Below are 25532 nucleotides of genomic sequence, written 5' to 3' on the forward strand. Positions count from 1 at the left end.
TTATAGTGGTGTAGGATTCTATTAATGTTTTCTGATAACTCTTTAATGTATGGGATAGCCATGGTTTACTGTAATCTATATTATTTTTTGATGAAGTTTTAGGAAGAACTTTATTAACAGTATTTTACTATAGCCATTATTTTTCACTAGAGGTCATGCCAATAGTTGTAACGGTTGGGCACTAACTATAGCATACCATGTAGATTGTAGTGCAGTTTGTATCTTTGTGAAGTCGATTTGTGAAGGTCGAAACGTCGAGTATTTATTATGGTTTATATTTAACTAAAGTTTCACTCTAACACGGTAGTTGGTTCCATAATTTTCATGATACATTCTGTAAGCATGAAGGAAAGGATATATAATTTTTCTAACTATAACGTGCACATTTTAATTTTTTTTGAAAATAAACATGGGTTTAATTGAATCTGGCATGCGGGACAAAAACCCTAATTTTCTTTGATAGCTGGCTAACTGTATGCTAATTTTGTTTATTAATTGCATATATTCTCTGGCAAATCACCCAGACAACACAAACAAGTAACAAGAAAAATAATGGTGGTAAAATAATCTGGTGCAGAGAGTAGATCATGTATGCTGAGTATTTCAGAATAGTTTCAAACGAGTCCTAGAGGTACTGTAATAATAATAATAATAAGCAAAGCAAAGTGTATTATTATTATTATTATTATTATTATTTATTATTATTATTTCGTGACACCTCCAAGGAATCCAAAGACTCATCGAGGGAGGGCACCTACTATACAACTCTCTGTGTCCTTCACGTAATCCACCAATAATTGGAAAGAAATCAAACGCACATAAAAGTAGTAAAGGTTATTAGTGAAAACAGCAGAGTATACGTCCTTGATTTTATATCTGCCAGATGTTAGAAGTCGTGAGAATCGTATCATTGCAAAACGATCTTTAGGCAATAGTAAATTATGACGTACGACATTATCATTTCATATCGCCTAAATTTTATATAAAAATATGACTGCACTAGAAATACGTCTAGTGGTGTGATGTTTTTTGTTCAATGTTTTGACTAAATTGTATATGTGATCAACTTTTCCACTCAGAATGGGTAAGTCAGCAATATAACATGTATCCTTTTTCCAAAATAAAATAGAGATAGCGTATGTGTTCGTTTTCATTATTAAAGTTTTTTTTTTTTTAATATATTCGTGGTGTAGGAATCCCAAATTTTGCAAATTCCTTTTTTGTTGTTGTTGTTATTATTATTATTATTATTATTATTATACGGCTATCTCCATAAAATCACAATTCAAAATACGAAGTTTCCAATAATGTTAGAAAAAATTGCCTCCATGTATGAGTATGATTCATCAGATGGATTTTGCAGAGAACAATAACTAACTGCAAGTTATTTCTATACTTCGTTTTTCAGAGATTCTGAATTGTAGTATACAAAACAGTTAAGTCCACATAGGGCTTCAATCTGAGATCCCTTAACTTCCACCAATATTGTGAATATCGGTGACCATAATAGTGATCCAACTGTGTGAATTATAATTATATTGTAGGGTGATTATCCTGATTGGAAAAAATAATTTCAATAATATATTATGAATACATATTTACAAACACTTCTTTTTCTAACATTACACGTGATCTAGTTTGTGTGATAAGATGAAGCATAGCTTTCTTCTCAGCTATAGTTAGCTTCATGAAGAAGCTTCATCAATATTATCAACGTTGATGTGTCTGTTAATGTTTGATTCGAAATTCTAATAGGTATATGTACAAACTGTTTGGAAAGACATCAACGGATATCCCCCTCCCCATGGGCAAGTTGAATCGTACCATGTAACAAATCACCTAATTGTAGCCGATATAACTTACAGGAATATGAAGCTTACAAGTCGGTGCAACTATTAAATTGCTATGAGAAAGAAACTGACGGAGTCTGAAAGAAGCATTGTGAGGAGATGCTATGTTGTAGGCATATCCGTTCGGCAAAGTTGGAAAAAATTGGGCCATCCCAGGTATATAGTCAGTGATACCACAGTGAGATGAAGCGCAGGGAGTCAACTACAAGTGGTCCCCGTAGTGGACGGCCCAACACACTCAGTGAACATGACCGCTCGGTTGCTACAAAGGATAATATGTAAAAACCGTCATTCCTCGGACGACATATTGAATGCGAAGGTCCGACATTGGATTTTTCTTGCTCTTCTGTCAGCAAATTTTCCTTCCACCAACATGAAACATTGTCTTCAGTGGCACAAAAGAACGTGTGCAGTGGGAAGTGGAAGCTTTGAAAAGCTGTGTTATGGATCGAAGAATATATATAGATGGATGTGGTTGTGGAGAATAATCAGTGAATGCCTATTACCAGAGAAAGTAACTTAAAAAAATGAAATTTGGATGTGGCGGTATGGTATGATCTGGGATTTTTTGATACCATGAACGTTAAACTCTGAATGAACATTCTAGACAGCTTCCTACTTTGTGGCATTTGTACGAAAGTGGCCATTGTCCCTTTCAGCAAGGCAATGCACCGTGTCATAGGCCAACTGCTGCGTGGTTAGTGGACATGCAATTCATCCACACTTGACTTGCCTCCACAGACCCCTGATCTCAACAGCAACTGATTATCTGTGGGATGAATTGGAGCTTCGGATGAGATAAAGGGATCTCTGCCACACAACAGTCCAGGATCTCATTACATCCCTACAGGAAGGATGATCCAAAATTCCCATTGATTGTAGTCGTACTCTTGTGGAAAGTATTCCTTGTAGGATTGCTGCAGTCATCACAAAAAAAGGAAATTCAACATTTTAAGGTAAACGGAATGGCTGCTGGTTCCCTCACTATACGGTTTCCATTGACTTCTTCTGGCTTCATAAATTTATTATAATAGATACAATTTATGATGGCCTGGTTCTTGTTGATCTCGTTATCTATTGCAAAGTTGAATATTGAATATTGTAAAAATTATATTGATCTCGTGATTTCTACGGGTTTCCCAAATCCTTTGGTTGCGAGTTTAGATGACATTTTCCTGAGCACGATTACGAGTTTCTACCAAATAGTTAAATAATTCGTACATTTTGATAAATTCATTAACCAGAGTAATAGTAGAACATGTTACTCTTGCCCTCAAATTATTCATTTCCATGTAGTATCCTCAGTGAGAGGAGGCAGCACCATGCTCTTCCAGTTCTCTCTGTTGGTGGCTTTCCTTTTTGTTTTTGTATAGAAACGTGATATTGTCCATGATCTTATATCTTCAAACCATGTCTTTCGTTTTTTATCTCTTGATCCTCTTCCCATGTTTTTTCTTCTTAAGTTGTTAGTATCCTCTGTCCTGCTGAACCTCTCAGTACATGTCCTGCCAATCTCATTTTTCTCTGGATCAATTCCTGTAATAAAGATCTCTGTGTTCTCATTCTCTATCTCATTCTCATTCTTTGATAGTTATGGCTGTTGTTATTTTTATTTATTTATCTTTTCCATATGCAGTAAAGTAGATGCTTAAATATTTGTATTCTGTTATATGTTCCATGTTCATATTGTTCATGAATATTTCTGGCTAGGATCTGTTGTCGTTTGAGATTTTCATAAATTTTGTCTTTTTTGCCTTTATAGCTAATCCAAACTCTTTAACTTCTTCAATTAGTAGCTGCAGTAATTTGATTAATTTGTTTCTGTTTGCTGCTATTAGAATTGTATCATCAGCATATCTAAGATTGTTCCATTTCATACCATTCATGCTAATTACTATTTTTCAATCTTTTTCATCACTGTCTCACTATAGATCTTAAATAAATTTGGTGAAAGGATACAACCTTGTCTAACTCCTCTTTTTATTTTCACTTCAGAAGTCTCAGAGTAAACAGATTAAATCTTTGCTCACAAGAGGGATATATTCGTGCAAGTTCACAAATTTCGAGCACGCACGCGCGCGCGCGCACGCACACACACACACACATTCTGTAATTATATATATCACCATTGTTTTAACAAAATTAGCTTATGCTTTATTAAAGGATTAAATCAAGAATGTTAAACTTTATAAGCAGTTATATGCTTTGTAACCAGCAGGAAAACTCTTTGTAACTGCTCTCATCCACAGTATTTAAGAACAAACTTTAATGAAGATTGCAAATTAAATATGGTGGTAGTGAGTCAGCTAATAGATATTTATATGGAACAGAGAAAACACCCAACTAGTTGTATGCAGGACAGTGTTCAAAACAGTTTAACGTATGGATCTGAGAGCTGAATTAGAAGTAAAAGAATTACAGATATGAAAGTTCTCAGAAAATTTAGTGAACAGATGTCATCAGTGGCAGAATCATATTAAAAATGAAGTTATTAGTAAGGAACTTTATGCAGTTAGCCTTCTGAAGTGTGAATAAAACATCTCACGTCCTGTGGTCACTTAAACAGAGTGGAAGAGAAAAGGGTAGCAAAACTATCATAGTGTTCTACATATCCCTTCAAGGATATCAGAAATTTGCTGATTGTATAATATAGGTGCCCACAAAATAACATTCTATGGTGCAAGACTATATATTTCTCTTTGCTTCATGTTCATGGTTTTTTAAGGTAAATTGAAATTGGGAGGGCATTGAGTAAATATACGGTAATGAATTCTTTGCTAAGCCATACGTGGACAATTTTATCAATCGCCTTTACAAATTGTGACTTGAATGGTTCCATATGGAGAAACAAGGCAGTCCTCTCAAACCAAAATCCCTTGAAAATTCATTTAACAAATATGCGTACTCCTATTTATGACTTCAATGATCTCCATTTCTAGAAATAGGTATGGTTTGGAAGATGTCTATTTCTAAAAACAAAAAAATGAATAAAACCTTTCCTACCTCCAATCACTATTCTTTTCACTTTTATAGGTTACACGCTTCTTGGCTCTTTTTATCCTGAAAAGGGGTATTTGTATATACAGTAATTTTGATAGAAATGATATGATGAACCTTCTCCTTTTTAGATTCTTGAAGTTTGAAATTGATCTTTATTGCTCTGCTAATATCAGCAAAGCAACCCTTCTTTAGTTGTTTTTTTTTTCTGCTTTTCTGTAATCTAACGTTTATGCTTAATATCCTTCAGTGGACTGTTTCCAGTTTTCTTGTCCAGCAAATTTTTCATTGAAACAATTCTTATAGATATGAAAAAAAATCATTCCACACTGCTGTTTAAAATCCTTACTCATGCATTCTTCAAGAAGTGTGCTAGGACTGTACAAGAGAAGAATTAAGAATGATACAACTATCTTTCATCAAAAATTTCCATCTTTTCTGTATACTAAAACTTATAAAACGTTAGTACCGTAAGTGTAGAGTACTATGAACTGTGCACATTTTAAGCCTCCAGTAAGCAAGAGTATGTGAAATTCATCTACCACTCAAATTATCACCAAAAAAAACTGATTTTCTAAGAAGCCAAAGCAAGATATTTGCATATCTATATAACAGCTGCACTTGCTGTTCCAATGTCAGATGCACATGTTCTAATTTGTCTAATCCTGTGCCATGGTATGGAGGATTTTTGCTTTTTTAAGATTTTTTTTTCTGGTCTCAAAAGAACCAATATTGTGAAACAGCTGTCAGGATATTAAAATATAATCTAACACTAACTAAAAGTGCATGTATATCCTGGGAACTGTCTTAAAGTAATGCAAGTCAAGGCAACTCGTGCTGAAAGCTATATTCTCATAACTCTTTAGTAAATTTCCGTTTCATTTGTATTAACTAAAAATATGGATATCTTTATAATATCATCCATATTAATTGTCCAACCCTGCTTATGCTGCTTTTATACTCATAGTTCTATTATACATACAATGCGAGCAAGTTGCTCAAACACGACCTTTCCATAGTGAATCCAATGTGTTCATTGCAAAGTATAGTTTCTTTGTCAACCCATTTCTGTATATGTGAGTCCTGATCTACTTTTCCAAATTCTTCACTACAACTTCTGAGATATACTGCTCGGACATCATAGTGTGAGGCAAAAACAGCCATGGCACCCACCTTAATAAGATGGACTTTCCTTCGCTGCAATGACGGCAACAATCCTACGGGGCATAATTTCTACAAGCGTACGATAGCGATCAATGGGAATTTTGGGTCATTCTTTCTATAGACATATAATGAGGTCCTGGACTGTTGTGGGGTGGACGGCCCTTGACCTCACCCAACACTCCCCTTCATCCCGCAGATGTTTCAATAAGGTTCAGGTAATGGCTCTGTGGAGTCCAGTCAGGTGTGATGACTTTCATGTCCACAAACTACGCAGTTACAACAGCAGCCTTATGACAAAGTACATTGTGTTACTGAGAGAGAGACAATTGTGAGTTCTCTAGAAACACCACCAAATAGTAAGCGTTACATTGTCCAGAATGTTCAAATGCCTCTTGGAGTTCAATGTTCGTGACACCACAAACAGAGGTACGAGGCTAAACAAGAAAAAACTGGATCATACGATCACACCTCCGCCTCTGAATTTCATTTCATATTTTGAGTTTAGTGCTCTACTCTTGTAAGAAACGTTCACTGAGCATCCTACACAATCACATCCGTCAGTCTGCTTGATAGAAGGTGTAGCGTGATTCATCGCTCCAAAACACCTCTTCAAAGCCTCCACATCCCACTGTACATGCTCTTTGCATCAATGACGACGACGTTGCATGTTTGTTCGAGTAATGTGGGGCTTGCATATTGCGGTTCTGCCATGGAAACCTCGATGTCGTTCTGAATGTTTTTGTGCAGATTCATGTTCCAATCGATGGCCGGAACACCACATTCAACGTGTCGGCCGACGAATGACGGTTTTTACATATTTTCCTTCGTAGTACCCGACGGTGACGTTCGGTGAGTGTGGTGGGTCATCTACCGCAGCACTTGTAGTTCATTCCATGCGCTTCCATCTCAGTACGGTATCACTGATTATTGACCTGGGATGGCCCAATTTTTCAACAGTTTGCCGAAAAGATAGGCCTGTAACATGGCTTCGTATGACAACGCCTCTTTCAAACTCTGTCAGTTTCCTCTCGCAGCCATTTCCCCCGAAGCAGTTGTATTGACTTGGAAGCATCATGTTCCTCCAATATATATCGGCGTGTAATACGTGACTCGTTACATGGCACGATGCACTTTGTCCATGGGAGGGGAGGGGGGGGTTCGTTGACTTCTTCCCAAGCAGTATAATTATAGATTGATTTCGATATATCAATCTTTACCCCACACTGTGCAATGGGATTAGCATAATTTCTTTCACTCCTGTAGAATCATAACTGTTCTGAAACTCAAATTATATATAGTCTGGTCAGAGGAATAGCCAGTTCAGCTAAATACTTTTATCACCTGCTGATATCCTATCAGTTCCTATTGCTGAATTCTTATTCAGTTTGTGTGCAACTGTTCTAGTACTCCCATCCTCAAACACCTCAATTTCTTCATCCAATGACGAGGTGGCAGTGAGATCCATGTTAGTTACACGTTTGATAGCTTTTAACAAAAAGAAAACGCTAATGTACACCATAAGCATGAAAGTTTTCCCAAACTTTCACGCTCATGGTCTATAGTCTTCGATTAACATTTTATTTTTTATCCAAAGTTTATATTCATAATTTTAAACAGTACTTTTAAAAAATTAGCCAAACGACTAACTTTACTGCTTAGTGGCTCAGCTAATTTCTTGTATTTCACATAAATGTATTCAACTGGCTCGTTACCATACTAGTTTTATTAGTTCTATTATCTATCTATTTCCATATTTAGTTTTCCATCTCCACAGAAATAGGCATAAAAACTGAAATACGAGGGTGGTATGAAATGTTCTCGACCTAACAATGAAAAAACGAATTTATAATTTCAAAATTATTTTTATTTTTCAACATAATCTCCCTTAAGATTAATACATTTTTTCCAACGATAATGGGACGGGATAATGGCTCCAGCGCCATTATCCAGTCCCTGCAGTGGTTCTCAATAAGATCCGCAAAATACCCCTCTACAGCTGCAATCACCTCTTGATTCTAAGAAAAACGATGACCAGTGAAGAAGAGTTTTAGTTTTGGGAAAAGACAAATCTGGAGAATAGGGTGGATGTTCCAAAAATTCATAGTGCAGATCCCTTAATTTTCATTGCCAAAACACCTTTGTGGGCAGGTGCATTGTCATGATGAAAGATGATTTTTTTTCTTCTGTTTTTTTGAATTTGTTCCTATAGTTTGGTTAAAAGATCGGAATAATATTCCCCGGTTATTGTTTTACCCTTTTCAAGATAATTAATAAACAAAATAATTTTAACATCCCAAAACACTATGCCATGACCTTTCCTGCTGATGAAACCGACTTTGTCTTCTTTGGCGCTGAAAAACAGCTTCTTTCCACTGTTTTGATCGCTGTTTGGATTCTGGTGTGTAATAGTGAATCCAGGTCTCATCCATAGTAATAAGTCGACTCACAAAATCAGTTTTATTCTTGTTAAAACTCTCCAAGCATTGTTCAGAGATTTTCATGCGAGTGCGTTTTTGATCTGCTGTGAGAAAGCGCGGCACTCATCTTGCGCAAATCTTTTTCATTTGCAATTCTTCATGAAAAATATATCCTACACGTTCTTTTGAAATGCCTATAGTCTCAGCAATTTCACGCACTTTGACTCACCGATCATTTAGTACCATATCGTGCACTTGATCAATGACTTCTGGTGTTGTTACACTTTCTGGACGTCCTTCATGTGGATCATCTTCAAGGCTGGAAGGGCCACGTTTAAACTCGGAAGCCCTTTTCGTAATTGTCGAAAACGAAGGAGAAGAGTTCCCATAAACTTTTATGAACTTCGAATGAATTTCTTTTGGCGTTAAATCTTCTTTTACAATGAATTTTTTAAACGCACGATAATCAATTTTATCTATTTCAAGGGATATAGACAACACTTTTGCTTCAGACAGCTATATAAAACAAACGTCTTGATAGAATGACTTGTAATTTCACATGGATGCTTATGGCAGATGTACCAACTTCGAAACAAAAATCGTGCCGATAGTGTTGCCATCTATAGTCGAGACTGATAACTGTTCAGACCACCCTCGTATTTTGCTTGTGTGCTGTAGGTTTTTGATCGAGAATGTTACTATTTTCCGTGCTTCTGCTTGTTTTCATAATTCGAATGCTGACTACTGATTTTTTACCTAAATAGTTTCAGTAGTTAATCATTTAGCCTGCGGACCAACACTGAATTTGTTTATTATACTGAATATACTGAATCTGTGCTGAATGCTGTATCTCCGATTCTGTTATTAGATTCGTGGCCGCTTTGGATACGATCTATTATCATTGAAGACACTTTGTACCCTTGTCTTAGGATTATAAACAGTACATTGCTCTGTCCATTGTCCCTTTTCCACAAATATAATATTTTGAACAGTTTTATTCTTGGCACTTTATCATATGCCTTTTCCAGATATGCAAAACTTCGAAAATAAAATCCCTATCGTCACAACCTTTATTTAAATGGCCTAACTCAGTTTGTTCTCTTCGTTACGCTTCTACAAATTTCCTTATATACTGATATGGATAATGTCCCATTTCCACATCACATATTTCTATGTGTAAGGTCCCATTTCCACTATGTACGTATAGCGTTTCAAACAGATTTTCTCATGGCACCTTATCGTATGCTGTCTTTTCCAGAGCTACAAAACTTAAATAGAAACCCTTATCATAGTCTTCCTATTTCTCTACTATTTGCCTTAAACTACAAATCGATGCTGAAACATCTATTGCACTTGAACTAAAATTGTTCTTCTGTAAGGTTTACTCTCTAATATTTTTTCTTGGAAGTACTGAAGTAAATTTTCATAACTTACCTGGAACAATAGTTAAGGAGCGGAGTAGAAGTCCCTTCAGCGATAAGTCTTTGGACTCCTTGGATGTGTCACATAATATTTTCAAATTAATTTTATTGTCATTGTTTTAAAGAAGGGCGCTATTAGAGGTCTATTACAATCATTCAGAACTCATTCTTTTGAGAAATCCTTCTGAATTATGTATGTGTATCCACTGTACGATTTCCACATCTCCATTATTTGAACTTTCTGGTCGAATATCATTTATTCCAGTTATCTTTCCTTTTACATATTTCAGGTTTCCTGACGGCTTTTTATACCTGAAGTATTAATATATACTTTTAACTGCATTTTTCCTCTTTGAATATTTTCTACCGCTGTTCTGCTACTGCTTGTGTCATTTAACAAGTTTTCAGAGTAATTAATATAAACAACCGGAATTTCTTTATTTTCAGTTTTGTACGTTATCTTCATTATTTCTGAATTTTATGTACATCTTTATGTGCTAGAACCATAAAAATTTCTTTAGACACAAATAAGTCTCATTTTCCTATAACCCATTACATTATAAAAGTGAACTAATTCACTCGATTTCATACTGCTACCATTCAAACAGTAAATATCCACATTTAACGTTGAGTACTATGCTAATCCTTGATTTTTCGGATTTTTACTGCCCGAATATGGCACGTGTAGTTGTTAGAAGTTATAAGGTAAATAACACTTGGTTATAAGGTAAATAACACTTGCCAAGCAAGATCAAACACGAGTGAGGAGAGATTCCAAACTCGCCTTTGAGCATTTTCTATTATTATATTTCTATCTGGTTTAAGCCAATACGAAACACAATTTGGTCCGCTAAGTCCAAAGTTCCACTATTCAGATGGGTACCGAGGACTGGCCATTGAGTCAGCGCCTCTCCCTTGTTCTCTAGGCTTTGTATTAATTAACTTTGACCTTTAAGCGACAAATCTCCATAAGAAGGTGTCTCTTTCTTTTTATTCATTTCATATCGATGATGTTCTTTGTTTGCTTCCGTCTAGGACGCGAATAATCTTTATAATAGCTTTTCAACTAGAGGTGATTCAAACAGTCCATACAGAGGTGGAACGATTTTCCTTTCAAACTCGGTTTTTTATCCGAAAGAGTAGTTCAGTGAGCATTGATGATGACTTTTTGTTGAAAAGACCTAAGTTCGAATCCCATCTTAAACACCAGGAACTATTAGAAGGGCTTTGTAACCGAAGGTGTGTTAGCCAGTCTCATACAAATGGTGGCAAAGGTTTATCTTCACACAAAACAGGTAAATCTCCAAGACAAACATACGCAGTTAACAGACATAATACACTGGTCTCACAGTTTTAGTTGCTTCGGCCATAATTGCAAATCACGGCTGCATTATTTCTGCGTGACTCCTCATTAAGAGGAGATCCAACCCATTTGAATCAGATGGAAGGGAGAGATAGATAGGTAAATGAGTGGAAGGGTAATTGTCAAAATTGGTTGAACGATGCGATTTGCCGAGATGCCTGTTGCAGTTTACGTTATATTTCTTTACACATTCTTCTATTTCGGTCCATGCAAAAAAGATTAAACTCTTAATTTGGTGAAAACTGGTTGAACAATACAAGTTATAGAGACGTCTGTGAAAAGTGAAGAAAAGAGGTGGAATAGAAGAAGAAAAATTATGTTTTTATTTTCTTTTCAGCTTCCATGTTCTTTCTGATAACTGTTCTTCATCTGGCTTATTGGGGCGAAGCAATAGATTCGTGTCCTGATCCTGCTCTACTACGACCATGTACTTGCGATGAAGAAGGTGTTAGCTGTATGATGGCCAAGAATACCGACGAAATACGCAAAGCATTTGAGACTCCTTTTCCTTATGGTGCCACGAGAAGTCTTTGGATCCAAGGAACAAACCTTACATCCATTCCTTCAGGAATGTTTTCTAATGTCAAGATAATGGCCATATTCATCGATAGGAATTCCATCCGCAGTGTTGAACCAGGAGCTTTCGAGGGATCTGAAAAAACCTTAACAATACTGAGTTTGCATGCTAATCAGATCTCAGATTTCCCTTTTTATGATATCAGCAAGTTCACTGCACTGAATATTTTCAACATAGATCGAAATAAGTTGACCTTAATTCCATCTCATTCCTTCGTCAATAATACGAAGCTACAAACAATTGTTTTATCTGATAACCACATTAAGGAAATCCAACCGAATGCATTCAAAGGGATGACAAATTTAAACTATGTGGAGCTTTCCAATAATCATCTCACGACTCTGGGACCAAACTCTTTTATATTTGACAAGGCGGAAAACGAATATAATGAATTAACGGTAAGTAAGAACTTTATGAAAGTTGCAGCATTTATAATTATATAGTATCCCTGGAAATGAATTGAAAATAAGTTAGCAAAAATCGGAATTACAATTTTATAAATTTGATTGTACTCTACAATGCAATAATTTAAGAGTAATAAATACTAAAATAGTTTTAATAAAATAAATAAATCCGCTAACATATTTTATTCGCCATAGACAATAGGCGTTTTATATTGCTATTTTTTAAACGGCATCTGATGAAGAGAGTATGGTGAACAAGTGCTGTCATCTCTTGGTCCGTAATCATAAAGAAATACTGTATATTATAATTTTTGAAATAGTGTAGGTTCTGCGGTCGATTTTCTCGAGTTTGCAAGATGAAAAACTCCTTTTCCCGTACCAGAGATTGACTAACTTTAGGAACCGTGAAAGAAAGAGTTAGAAAAAGTTCTAATCACGATTAGAATTGAACTTTCTTCTTTTTTCAGATGGCCGATTGCTATAGAAGTAAATACCATTGCCATAGGGCTAGACAGGCCTTAGTAATTTTATACAAGTTTTCAATAAATAAAATATACTCATTGTTATGTTACAGAGATGGCCAGCAAAATACTAAAATTATCTTATTATCAATACATTACTATCAGCAACAATGCCAGACTTCATTCCCCCAGTGGTAGAAGTACCTCATAGCTCAGTTGTCTAACGACGACGTCCTTTGGATGGAATGAGGTTCCAATTCATATTTAGAATACAAAACATCTTTATATCTTATTCACATGGGACCAATTAACTTATTTTCAATTGAAAAGTGAGTTAGGTGATTCAGTATTCAGCCGGGAACCCTGGAAACTCTGTTTTTCAAAAGAAATCAGCCGACGAACACATGTACTTGTAGATATTTACACTGGCCTCACAGTTTAGATTCTTCGGCCTTAACTCAAACAAATAAATCCAAGGATGCAGAAATCTCCTGAACCTGGGCTATGATTAATTCTTTCTACATTACTGATTTAATACGTCAGTGATTACGCATTATTTTGTTCATGCATTCACAGAACAAGAAGTCAATAATTCAGACAAATTCGTGGCTCAATTAACAAAATCACTACCTTTCTCCCACTTTCTCTATTTTTCAGGCATCTCCTTCTCTTTACATAGTTCTCTTCTCCTCTACCTCTTGTAACGTTTTACGAAAGGAATATCACATGAATTAATGGTAACGAAAACGCTACAAAAATACCTAAAATAAAATCCAGATAAGATAATACAAAATATTCTGACATTACTAAATTACAACTTTTTTTGTTGTTAAATACGCTTCCATTATCTTGTTTATTCCTCAAAGGTGCCTGCACTTCCGTACAACAATGGCGAGGACGATGTGTAAACTTCGGTTGGATAAGCCTAGGTTCGAATTCCGCCAGAGTTAAAAGGAATATTTATAAGGGTTTTGTCAATAGACGATAATCTTCATACAGAGGAAGGAAGTTTCCCCCCCCCCCTCTCTTCTAGGAACTGATTCTTAATCTCTCAATGCAGACAAACCGGCCGGAGAACTAGGCAGATAATACACTGGCCTCATAATCCCCCTCCCCCCAAATGGGGAAAATAAAAAGGTGTGCTCCCAAGCTGGTTTTGATTCTGGACTTCGTTTAGTCCATTTAAGCACCATACACTGAAGAGATGTGCAAGAAACAAATCAGATCTAATGTTTTTTTCCAACGGACATCATCATATATGATAAGTGCGAGTTGGTCTTTTCTCAGGTTATAGTAATAATTCGTGGGTGATGATGTACAGGATATACATGTATACTCTGTACATGCTTTTCAAGCATTTATATAGGTTCATGGAGTTCTGGATAGTATTTGAACCGAGGCCTTTGCAAGTCAAGGACATTGTCGATAAGTACTAGTCTATGGAGGCTGCCGTGACAACAATCGATTCAACTAATAGCTTTTCAACTAATCAAGCAACGGCGCCATTGCTTTTGGGTTTTATTTTCTATCGCGAAATCAATGAAATTAATTTCAAACAATCCTAAAAGATTATAAATTTTTGTTTGAAACTTGGAATCCTAATGAGGCCCGCTTCGTAAAATTATACCAAGTGATATTAAAATTTTTAAATTTTATATTAAATTTTCTTGTTGGTTAATTTTCGATTTGAAAGCTTTGATAGAAACTATTAAAATGTGATATTGAATTACGATAAAGAGCCAAGAGGCTATTTTTCCGGCTGCGTACATTAAGTTAAGGGGATAATAAGTCCCTCATTATTTTTAAAACTGGATACGAAACTCGGAGATCGAAATCTATCGATATCTAATCTAAGAGTTTCATGCCGAAGAACTATCGGCGAGTCCAAGCGTAAGTCAACACTTGGGTGGTACAACACTAGGGCAACTCAGAGCAAAGGTGGAGCAAGCTCCGTCACTCTCCTTAATATTTTCTCATAATGTAAAACGCAGCTCCTTGTAGATGTATTGCTGTTTTACATTATGAGGAGAGGTCACTATCTTAGATTGGATTTCGATAGATTTCGATCTCCGAGTTTCGTATCCGGCTTTAAAAATAATGAGGGATTTATTATCCCCTTAACTTAGTGATATTGAATTGTTAAAATTGTGTTTGAACATTGTCTTTGAAATGCATTCTTTTTTTTTTTTTTTGCGAGGTGAAGAAGGGATGCTTCTCGTTTGATATGCCCTGCATTCAGATTTGTATTTTGGATGGTTTTCTTTTGTAGGAATTAGGAATGGAAATCATTATCAATAGATGAATACATGATATTAAAATCAAACCAGATAAACAGTTTGAAAGCTGGTGTTTCGGTTTCATCGAAGGGATACTGTGCACAAACTGAATATCATCCTAAAAAAAAAAGTGCGAGATTCGGCTTGAATGGCCTGTAGAGCTCACATGTGATTGGACAGCTGCCGAAGTAGTACCTTCGAGTGGGGTATCCCAGTTTACACTTTGCAATTCAGAGATAGATGCTTTCTAGTGTAATAAAAGGCAGTTTTGTTCAAGTCTTAACAAATACCTCTTGTTCTAGTGTCTGGAAAAATGAACACCAAATGTTATTTTTATATTGAATATTAAGCGCAGAACCAAGTTGGTTTTCTGGTTCTCAACGTGGTAACACAGTATGTCGCACTTCAAAAGCTATCGCGAAATACTTTGATGAAATGAAATCATCGGTAATTTCCACTAATGAAGAGGACAGTCTTGGCCATGCCTTAATTTTGTGTTCCAATTCATGCCATAGATGAAGACAACAGATTCGAACAACTCTGTTATCTTTTCAAACCATTGCTTTGTCGCATGGGAAGAGTGTCGTATTATATGGTATAATGACTAGTACCATCAAAATCGCTAAAATCTTGGACATGAATCAATTTTCAGAACATCCGACTATGGCTTAATAGTCATGATTCCATGCACTACGACTAGTGGATTCAATATACCAGAATCAACAATCTCCGCATCAATTATTACCTCCAAGCTTCTTCATTGGTACGATAATCTCAGGTAAAATGTGTTCTCCGAGCATCTTCCGTGAGACTCGAACAGCTCGTAGCATGATTCGACACTCCAAAGGGACCAATTTACATTCTCCTGTTTTTGAATGCTTTGTCTTTATCTTGTTAACAAAGTCTTCTGGGCTGCAGCAATCCTGTGAAAATTCAAGTTATGAAGCTCGCTACATTCTGTGAAGACTTGGAATTATTTGTTACTGCTCGCGCCCGCACGCACACACGCGCACGCACACACCCACCCACCCACACACACACACACACACACACACACACACACACACACACACACACACACACACACACACACACACACACACACACAGGGGATTAATGTCAGTTGAGAATTATTTCTACAACCCATTGTTGTATGTAGACTTAAAGAAGCAACAATAACACAGATATTTGCTCAAAAAAAAAAAAGACAACACACTCGGAAATATTGTTAACTCTTTTCGTGTGTTCATCTTTGGGCATACAGGATCAAACTGACTCCTGAATGAGTCACTGATTTCCTACATTAGAGGCATACCATAACGTTTGCTAGGAGAGGGTATCTAAGTTAACTTAAAATAAATTTAGCTACTTACAACCATATTAAAATGGGGGGGGGCCTTTCTTCACGGTCAGTAGACAGTGTCCCGAAAGTTAATATATTGTTTTTTTTATTGATTTCTAAAATATTTACACAATTACAATAATCATCTTTAGTCACATTCCATCTTATAATTTTTACAAATGTCATTTTTACAAAATTCAGCACATATTGCTGCAAATGTGATTTTTTTTCTACATTGCATTTCAATTAAAATATTGATAATAATACTTTTTTGCATCTATATTTACAACACGTGTTCTTCTAATATTAGCAATGAAGATTACACGGAATTTTTGAATAATGGATAATAATAATAATAATATGATAATGTTTCAGATAAATTACATACATATTTTTTTAAAACTGTAATAACATTTTATTTATCATCATACAGAGTATTTACATATATTCAATAAAGCATACTGTTACATTTTCTGTTCAGTACAAAATGTAGAGTATAGTGTTTTTTAAATGTAAATGACATAATTTTTTTTCAACATCAATATCATAGCTTATTATTATACAGCCTATTTACATATACACATTTTTTTTATATCGGTATCTTCATTATTATCATACTCCTTATTGACTGTTTTGTTACATAATTTGAAGTATTTGATTATGAGGATTGTGTAGTGGAATGAGGTGGATTAACCCCACCTACTTCGAAGCTTGGGTTAGCATTTATGAAGAGAGTGGGATTTAGCCTTCACTATTTATGTTGTTGTTACTGTTTTTGTATGGGATGTAGGCATTGCATGCTGGTGATTTGGGATGTGTATATTAGTGTTAATGGTGTATTAACTTTGTTGATATATTTTCCAGAGTTCGTGTTTTAATGTTCTGTAGTTGTCTACGTGTTTTAATGTTCTGTAGTTGTCTACGTGTTTTAACTTTCTTGGTATAGTTCGCCCACCATTTCTAGATCCCTTGTTGGATTTGTGCCAAGAATAGTCGATTCATGCTGAAGGGGAGAAAGAAATGAAGGATGTACGAATTGGTCGCCAACATGCGAAATCACGTGCTTTCTTGTCTGTCGCTGTACTAGTACTAGCTTGATTTTTGTTGTTCTCTTTCTGCATTATTTTTTTATTATTAATTTGTATGATGGATCCAGTACAGTCAACAAGTTCTATTGTTACACGTTTCAGTAGCTCTTGCAAAAGAATATTGAATAATGTGCTGACATTCTGCGAAAAAGAATCGTCAGAAGGCCGTCTTCTTGTTCCCCTTTCTCAAGTCATAAAACGTGCAAGTGCAATTGCGGGCGTATCGGGGTCGACTGTTAAAAGAATTCGTAGGGAATCAAAAGGTGAAGGTAAGCCAAAATTTAAATCTCCTAAAAAAAAAAAAAAAAAAAAGAAAGCGCCAGAGTAAAACCATCGAAACCGTAGCTTTGAATGATTTTTGATGTAGACGTTATAAGAAGAGCTATTCACGAATTTTACGTATTCGAGAAAAGAGTGCCAACTGTTCCGAAATTGATTCCTGTGCTTAAAGAAAAAATTAATTTTCCTTGGAAAAGAGAAACTTTAAGGAAAATACTTCATGAAATCGGATTTTGTTTTAAAAACTCCCAGAATAAAAGGAAACTTATCATGGAGCGAAGTGACATTGTTTTATGTAGAACGCAGTATTTGCACGTATTAACACTCTACGTACATTTTTCCAACTGTTATACAAGCAAAATAGTTACACTTTAAAAACAACAATGTTCGTAAAAGAAAAGCTAAATTTTCCGACCTGTAATAATAAACAAACTCAGTTTGTTTATTATTACCTCCCAGAAGACAGACTGATTACCCTATTATCGGAATGGATTCTCCTTTTTCTGACATGCGCAGTAGTTTCGAGGGACCTCAAATCGGTGGGCGAACTATAGGTTGTTGAGTTGCGTGGGTATCTGATGTGATCTCACAAAAGAACCGTATGAGTTGTTGAAGGGTGTAGAAATGTAGAGTTGTTGTAGGTCGTGTTATACGATATGCGTCCTTGTTGTTTTGATAGGTGATGTTGAAGTAATTCCTTGTTAATGTTATGTAGTGTTTCAGATTTTTAATGCTCAGGATTCTGTGTGTCACCATGTGCTGGTCGGATACTGGCTGTTGCGTATAAGGTGTCCAAATCACTGTTGACATCATTTCCTATGTAATATTTCTAATTTTGTTAGGTGGCTGTTTGATGTGTTTGCATAGACTGTTATACGTAGGGATTCGCAGATACCGTGATATAGGAGTTTTTTTTATATATTACATGGAATAATATCTTTTACATGGAAGAGTTTTGCTGCGATGATGCGGAATTTAGTGTGTAGGTAATCTATATGTTTTGTCCATTTAAGGCGGCAATTATGAAAAGACTAAGGTATTTTGCAAGTGTTACAGGTTGGATTTCGAGACATTCACAGGTGTTTTTGTTGTTAATGCAGCGGTATGTGTGAGAATGTATCGATAGTGGTGCGGGGTGCGTGATTCTTGGGTTGTGTATTATTAACATCTGTGTTTTGGTGCCTTTGATTACGATCGCGTTTTGGTAGAAGTATGTTGTGATTTCGTTTAGGTCTTGTTGTGATTTGGAGAAAGCCGTGTTGATGTCTGTGTGGATTGCTAGTAGTGCGGTGTCATCTGCATACTGAAATATTTGACTTCTTATGGACAGGTTACGAACATCGTTAATGTATATGTTGAATAGAGTGGGTAATAATATGGTGCCTTGAGGGACACCGTGTTTTATTTGTATACCCCGGCTGTGTCATGTACCTATTTTTGTTACTTGTGTTTCTGTGTGAGATTTCGTTCCTGAACGAGGTATGCAGTGCATGTCATGCTCAAGTATATCAAATGCTTTGGTTAAGTCAAGCAGTATAAAGGACGGCGTACTTGTTTTTGTCGAGGGCTTTGTTTATTGTGTCGGCGATGTCTTCTAAAAAAGTGATGATGCTTTTTGTTTTCTCAAAGCCGTATTGGTTTTGTGAGATGATGTTGTAGTTCTGTAATCTGGTATGTGTTATTTTTTCTAGAAGTTTTGAAATGACTGGTAGGGTAACTATTGGTCTGTAGTTCTGAATATCGTTTCTTTTACCGTGTTTGTATATTGACAGAATTATTGCAGTTTTTAGTTGTTGTGGAATAATGCCTGTGTCGAATATTATGTTCACGAGTCTCAAAAGTATTGGATTTATTTGATCAAAGTGTGTTAAAAGGTCTGTGAGTCTTATTTTGTCTATTCCTGCAGTGTCTTTGGTTTTAGCTGTAAAAGTGTTTCTTTCAGTTCCTGTTTTGTTACAGGTTGAAAATACATAGTTTGTTGTTGATTTTGTGCCGGTAGTTTTTTTTTTTGATCGCTGGTAGATTGTGTTTTTTGAGTTGTGTGATATTGTTTATGAAGGCATTGTTGAATGAGTCTGCTAGTTCCTCTTGGTTTGTGTCCTGACCAAAACTTTTTGCAATAAACTCTTCTGCTGAAGTTTGCTTTTTTCAAGTTACTAATTCGTTGAGTGTAGCCCATCTTTGCTTCATGTTGTAGTTATATTTCATGAATTTTTGGAAGTAGTAGCGTCTTTTTTCCCTACGAAGATTTGTTGTTAGTTGATTTTCTTGTGTTTTTGTATATTGTTTGTAAATGTGTGTCACTCGGTGACTTTTTTAGTTTTTTTCTTAGATTTTCTTTTACATTAAGGCTATTTAGTATGTCGCCATTTATCCATGGATTATTGTCTGTTTTTCGCCTCGTTTGTGTATTCTTTGTTGCTTTTTTTATATTTCTGTGAACTTTAGTTGACAGTTCTCATATAATGTTACAGAATCATTTATTTTAAGTAGGCAATTCCAGTCTGTATTTTTTACAAGGTTGTCGACAATGTTCTTTAATATGATCGATTTATGTCGACTTTTGTGGTGGTGGGAGGGAGGATGGAGGTAGGTAACGTAATAAAACGAAGTTGAGATAAAGTAGTGATCGGCAATTTTGACGTTAATTACTGATGATGTATATGTATGGATGGGAGCCCGTATGTCGATATATGATCAACGGATGATTTTGTTAGTGACATGTTGAGTATTTCTTCTCTTGTTGGGGAGTTAATGGTAGTTTATGGGGAGTTAATGGTAGTTTATGGGGAGTTAATGGTTTATGTTGTACTGACTTAGTATATCAAGGTATGTGTTAGTGGTTGAAGAAGTGGTGAAGAGTATTTATATTAATGTCTCCTATTAGTAAGAGCCTATGTGTTGTACGGGGTTCGATGTCGCTTAGCCATGCTTCTAACTCATGTAGAAAGCTGAGTCGATTATTATCTGGGGGTCTGTATATTGTGTTTATTGTGTATTTGATACTATTGTGGCTATTTGTGAGTTCCAAAATTAGTGTTTCCGCATGTTCGAAGTGAGTTTGTTTTTCAGTCACATTGTATTTTTGTTTGATAAGTGCAACGATGCCACCTTCTCTTTTGTTTGGTCTACATAAGTTGTAGGTTTGGTAATTATTAATGTTGTATGCGTAAATTTTTGTGTTGTTTATTGTAACTTCGGTCAGTATTAGTACATCTATGTTTATCATGATAGTTGAGCTGTGTTATCAATGTAATGCAGTGTTTTTTATACTTCTTATGTTTGTGTGTACGATAGTGAAATCGGTATTGGTGGAAATGTTGTCTGACCATTTCTTCAATGAGTCAAAGACCTTGAAGTTTATAATGTCTGACTGGATATATTAGCCTATATTTGAAATCTCCATTATATAGTTTTTAAGTGATTTCTAATCTTCTTCTTAAGGATGTTAAGTGTTAGTGTTTTATATTGGTAGGCTGTGTAGTTCGGATTCTCTTGCAATTATATAACTGGAGTGTTTTCATTCTTTCTCATAAATATCTGTGAATCCTTAGTCCACATGAACTTGTAGTGTTTCACTGATTTTGTCTTCCTTGCTTAGTTTGACGATTTTTAAAGTATGGAGCCCAGTGTTCGGATATATAGTTTGGTGTTTGGAGTTTCTTGTCAGTTAGGATCGATGTTGTCGGCCTTATTTTCTTGCTTGCTGCAAGAATGGAGTCTCCCAGACTTCTGCTGGTAAAACGAGCGATGATTGGTGGCGGTGTCTCTTTAGTTTTTTGTGGGCCTCGGTTAACAGAGGTGATGTCCTTGGTTGCGACTTGAATGCCAATTTCGCTGCCGATCAGTTTCACTATGTTGCATAAATCTTCTGTCTTTTCGTTTGGTATATTCCCTCAATTTGAAGTTCTTTTTTTTCTTTCTTTTTGTAGTGTGCTCCATTTGATACTTCAGTTTGTTTACCTCTTTCCGCAATTCTTCATTTTCGGCTTGAGTGTTTCTTGTGTTTCTATCGCTACCGTTCATTTTGTCTTTATTTCTCTCACGGTTCCTAACATTTCTTCAACCGTCATGTTATTGTACTGTATGTAACGTGCATACTCCTCGAATTTTTTGTTAATTTGTTCCATGTGTGTATTTAGCAAATCTTTAACCTTAAGGTAGAATGAATCTAAGTTATCTGTAATTTTAGGATCAGGATGGGACTTACTTTGATGTGCGTCGCTGCTTTTCTTTGGTGTCTGTTCTTTGTTTTTCATTTTCTCACAGCATTGTAGACAGCGCCATTCGGTCCGTTTCGCGGCTCCTTTTGCTTTCCACTTGCTTTCTGAGATACCACAGCATTGATAGTGTTGTTTTCTCCCACATCCAGAACAATGCAGCCTGTCCCCTTCGTCGCATAATGGCTTATTGCATTTGTTACAGCTCATTGTGCTTGACCTTCGCTGTCTCGGTGACCTTTGGACTTTCTTCCCTTTAGCGACTGTAGTGGGACTTTTAAAACGGCGACGTCCTTTGATCCTTGTTGGTAGGTGAGAGTAGTTCACTCTGTGACTTTCAGCACACAAAATTTGGATATTATTTAACCGATTTTGATGATTTAAATGTCTCTGACTTCAGCGTGACTAGTAGAATTAAATAATAGCACTTTCAAATTAAAAACATGAGTTAAAACCACTTAAAACGCATAAATGGTTTAAGAGTGCGTGCATCCGTCTGCCTTCACAGCGCCCTCTGATAATAATAATAATAATAATAATAATAATAATAATAATAATAATAATAAATTGTCAATGGTTTTAAAAAGAAATGCAAATTATTTTATTAATGAAAAATGAGAAGTGATAGATTCTATATTTATTTGGGATTTTAATATTTTCAGGTTGCACTACATTCAAACAAGATATCCAGTATTTCCCCTGATGCATTTGGTGGAAGGTTTCCTGCTACTTTGATACTATCAAACAACAGCCTCACCTCTCTCCCTTCAGATGTCTTCAAAGATCTACTAATAACTCATGAGACGTCTATAAATGTCGAAAGTAAGTTACACTTTCCTCAGCTGATTTAGTTACCTTTCTAGTAAATTTTCTACTTGAGGAAATTAATCTTATCTGATAAATTTGCTAATTGGGAAAATGTAAAAGTCTTTTTTTTAAGAAAACAAAATCAATCAATAAATGAAAATTTAGGTTCAGTTTTACTTTACTCTTCAAAAAAAGAAAAGAAAAGAAAATTCAGTTCTTACGTTTTAGTTGTTAATTTAATTACATTCTTGAAATTGTGCTAGCCGTGAAAATAGTCGTACACCTTTTTTAATTCTAAATCGGCGCTGTTTATCCAGGTCAAGTCTTTAAACGTATTCAATCCAATATCCTTGGAGGGTAAGGGATGGCAATTCTGTAGCCAATGAAGTTCTAACTGAGGCTCGGCTATTGCTGTTACCCTCCTGCCATGATCAGAGCCTTAATTGCTCAATAACACCTTATCCCTACACTGTCCTCTACAGATAACGGGGAAGATGAAAAGTATTCTTGCTTCTCCCCTTTAAGCCAGTCCTTATAAGGACGTATGGCTTAGGGGACCGCCCTCCATGACATGATATATCATGTCATGGAGAGCGGTGAATATCCTTGGAGGGTAATGGATGGCAATGCTGTAGCCAATGAAGTTCTAACTGAGGCTCGGCTATTGCTGTTACCCTCCTGTCATGATCAAAGCTTTAATAGCATTGCATTCAAGAATGCAATGCTTTCAAGAATGTAAGAATGCTTTTCTTTAATGAAAAGCATTCTTGTTTCGCGCCTTTAGGCCAGTCCTTATAAGGACGTAATTTAATAAGCTCCTTTCTCAAATTTTCATTAGATGCCGAAAAGATGCTTGAGAATTTATCTTGTTACGAACGGTATTTGGGAAACAAAAACATCGTAAATTCAAACGTGATAACTTCAGTATTAAATTCCAACTTTTAAACTTATGTTAAATTCGATTAATCAGGGTTACGAACAATTTAATTATATTAATTAAATTAAATCTTTTCTTGGACAAAATTAGGCATCTCACTTGCAAACACTCTTAAGAATTTTCTAGAAATTGCACCAATTGTCAGTCGATTTCCATAAGCTTATTTCAATTATATTGTTCACAAGTTCATCAGTTATGTTTTTGTAGCTTTTCATTTGAGGCGTATATATATGTATTATTAACCTAATATGTATTATTAATGTGTATATATATATATATATATATATATATATATATTATTTTATATTTCAGATAATCCATTTATTTGCTGTGGATCTGACTATGGATGGATTTTGAAAAATAAGAACATATTATTAAACCAAATTCAAAATTTCCGATGTGCGGACGGACTTCGGCTTAATGACCTGACACTAGCAGATGTCGAAAGATGTTAAATCTTCATGTAATAATGCATTTGTCATATTTAGTATTGTTCTGATGAAACAGAACAGTAACGAAATTTCAATTTCTAAAATGACCTTTCGTGAATTGACATAAAAAATAAAATGAAACTCTATGAAATGAAATGAAATTGTTCGTTGATCATAAAACATCTGATCTATTCAATTACGATGCAAGATAATTAAGTGAGAAGTACGAAAACAACAAACTGATTGTGTGCGTGTTTCCTCCTAATAGTAACCCTACCATTAAGTAATTTACTTCTACATCCTCCATTGCATTTATATTTATATTTTTGTATTAATATTAATATTTACATTTATAGGTATTTATTTCTGGGAACATTCCCATGTTACTCCTCTTAAAAACTATTATTTTGACGGCTATTTAGCCTGTTTTTGTTTAGGAGTGTCCCTTATTTTAAATACATTGGCTTTTTTCCTCAAGACATTTTTATGGCATTATAAGTGTATTTTAAAGGAAAATATAGCAGAATAATTTAGGAAGAAAATTTTGTTTAGATGCTAGGATGACATCATTCTCCATACTTCTGCTGCTGTTAGGTTGTTAAAAGGGAGGGGGTGAACGTGATTGGGGGGAGTGTTTGAGTAAGGCGGGAAGAAGATTTTTTTGAAAGCCCGTTTTTTTTTTTTTAATAAATATATATTATTGTACATAAGGGCGCTTTTTTGGGGAAGGGTTTTATGGGAACACTGGGTTTGGGGAGAACGTTAACGGGGTGCGAGCCGTTTCGGTTGTGTGACCATCATCGGAACATTTTCGGAATGGGTATAGGGCTATGTCACGGACGTATGTTGTATCTGCCAAAAAAGGATATTTGTTGTCGCTTATTGGTCGGAGGCGTGACCTGATTTGTAAATTGTGGAGTTTCCAACATTCGGAAATTAGGTACGGACGGTGGACGTTGATTGAGTTTTCGTCACATTTTATGGCTGTTGTTTCGGATATTCTAAGCATTGTTTCGTTGTCTTGTTTGTCTATTATTATGGCCTTGTCGATTTGCAGGATATGTTTCAGTTCATGGGCGTGTGCTGCTATTTCTGTCTTCCCTGTACTGTGTGTTCTATTTTTCTTTTTGATGTTGCGTTTTTTTTTTGTGTGTGTGTGTGTGTTTAGATGTTCCGGAATAGGGATGTTACAGTTGCGGAAGTGTTCTTGTAGTCTGGTCCATAAAGATCTAATGGTAGAGCCAGTGTAGGTGATGTTACAGTCTTTTTGGCAAGGACATTTGTAGACTACGTTATGGTGTTCAAATACTTCTAATGTTTTGGGAACATCCACGTTAGTGTATAATCTCTATGATTAAAAATACGGACGGCCTATTCCAGAAAATAAATAACATTACTTCATCCCGTGAAGATGTCCTCACCTCATTAGATGCAACTTCTTTATACACTAACGTGGATGTTCCCAAAACATAGACATCGTGCTCACACACTACTCACA

At 35.6% G+C, this 25532-nt stretch overlaps 1 protein-coding gene across 1 annotated transcript in view; it reads left to right on the top strand.

Annotated features, from left to right (window-relative positions):
• Positions 1 to 25532, top strand: part of LOC150107513 (uncharacterized) — a 67679-nt gene that overhangs the window by 11586 nt on the left and 30561 nt on the right. Inside the window, exons 2-4 of the mRNA XM_090392119.1 lie at positions 11550 to 12187; positions 22522 to 22681; positions 23916 to 24053. Coding sequence (XP_090248245.1) covers positions 11550 to 12187; positions 22522 to 22681; positions 23916 to 24053 — 936 coding nt within the window. The remainder of the gene's footprint in view (positions 1 to 11549; positions 12188 to 22521; positions 22682 to 23915; positions 24054 to 25532) is intronic.

The sequence above is a fragment of the Typopeltis vanoorti genome, chromosome 4 (assembly GCF_054136105.1).
Source record: "Typopeltis vanoorti isolate ZY-2024b chromosome 4, IOZ_Tvanoo_1.0, whole genome shotgun sequence".
NCBI classification, from domain to species: Eukaryota; Metazoa; Arthropoda; class Arachnida; order Uropygi; family Thelyphonidae; genus Typopeltis; species Typopeltis vanoorti.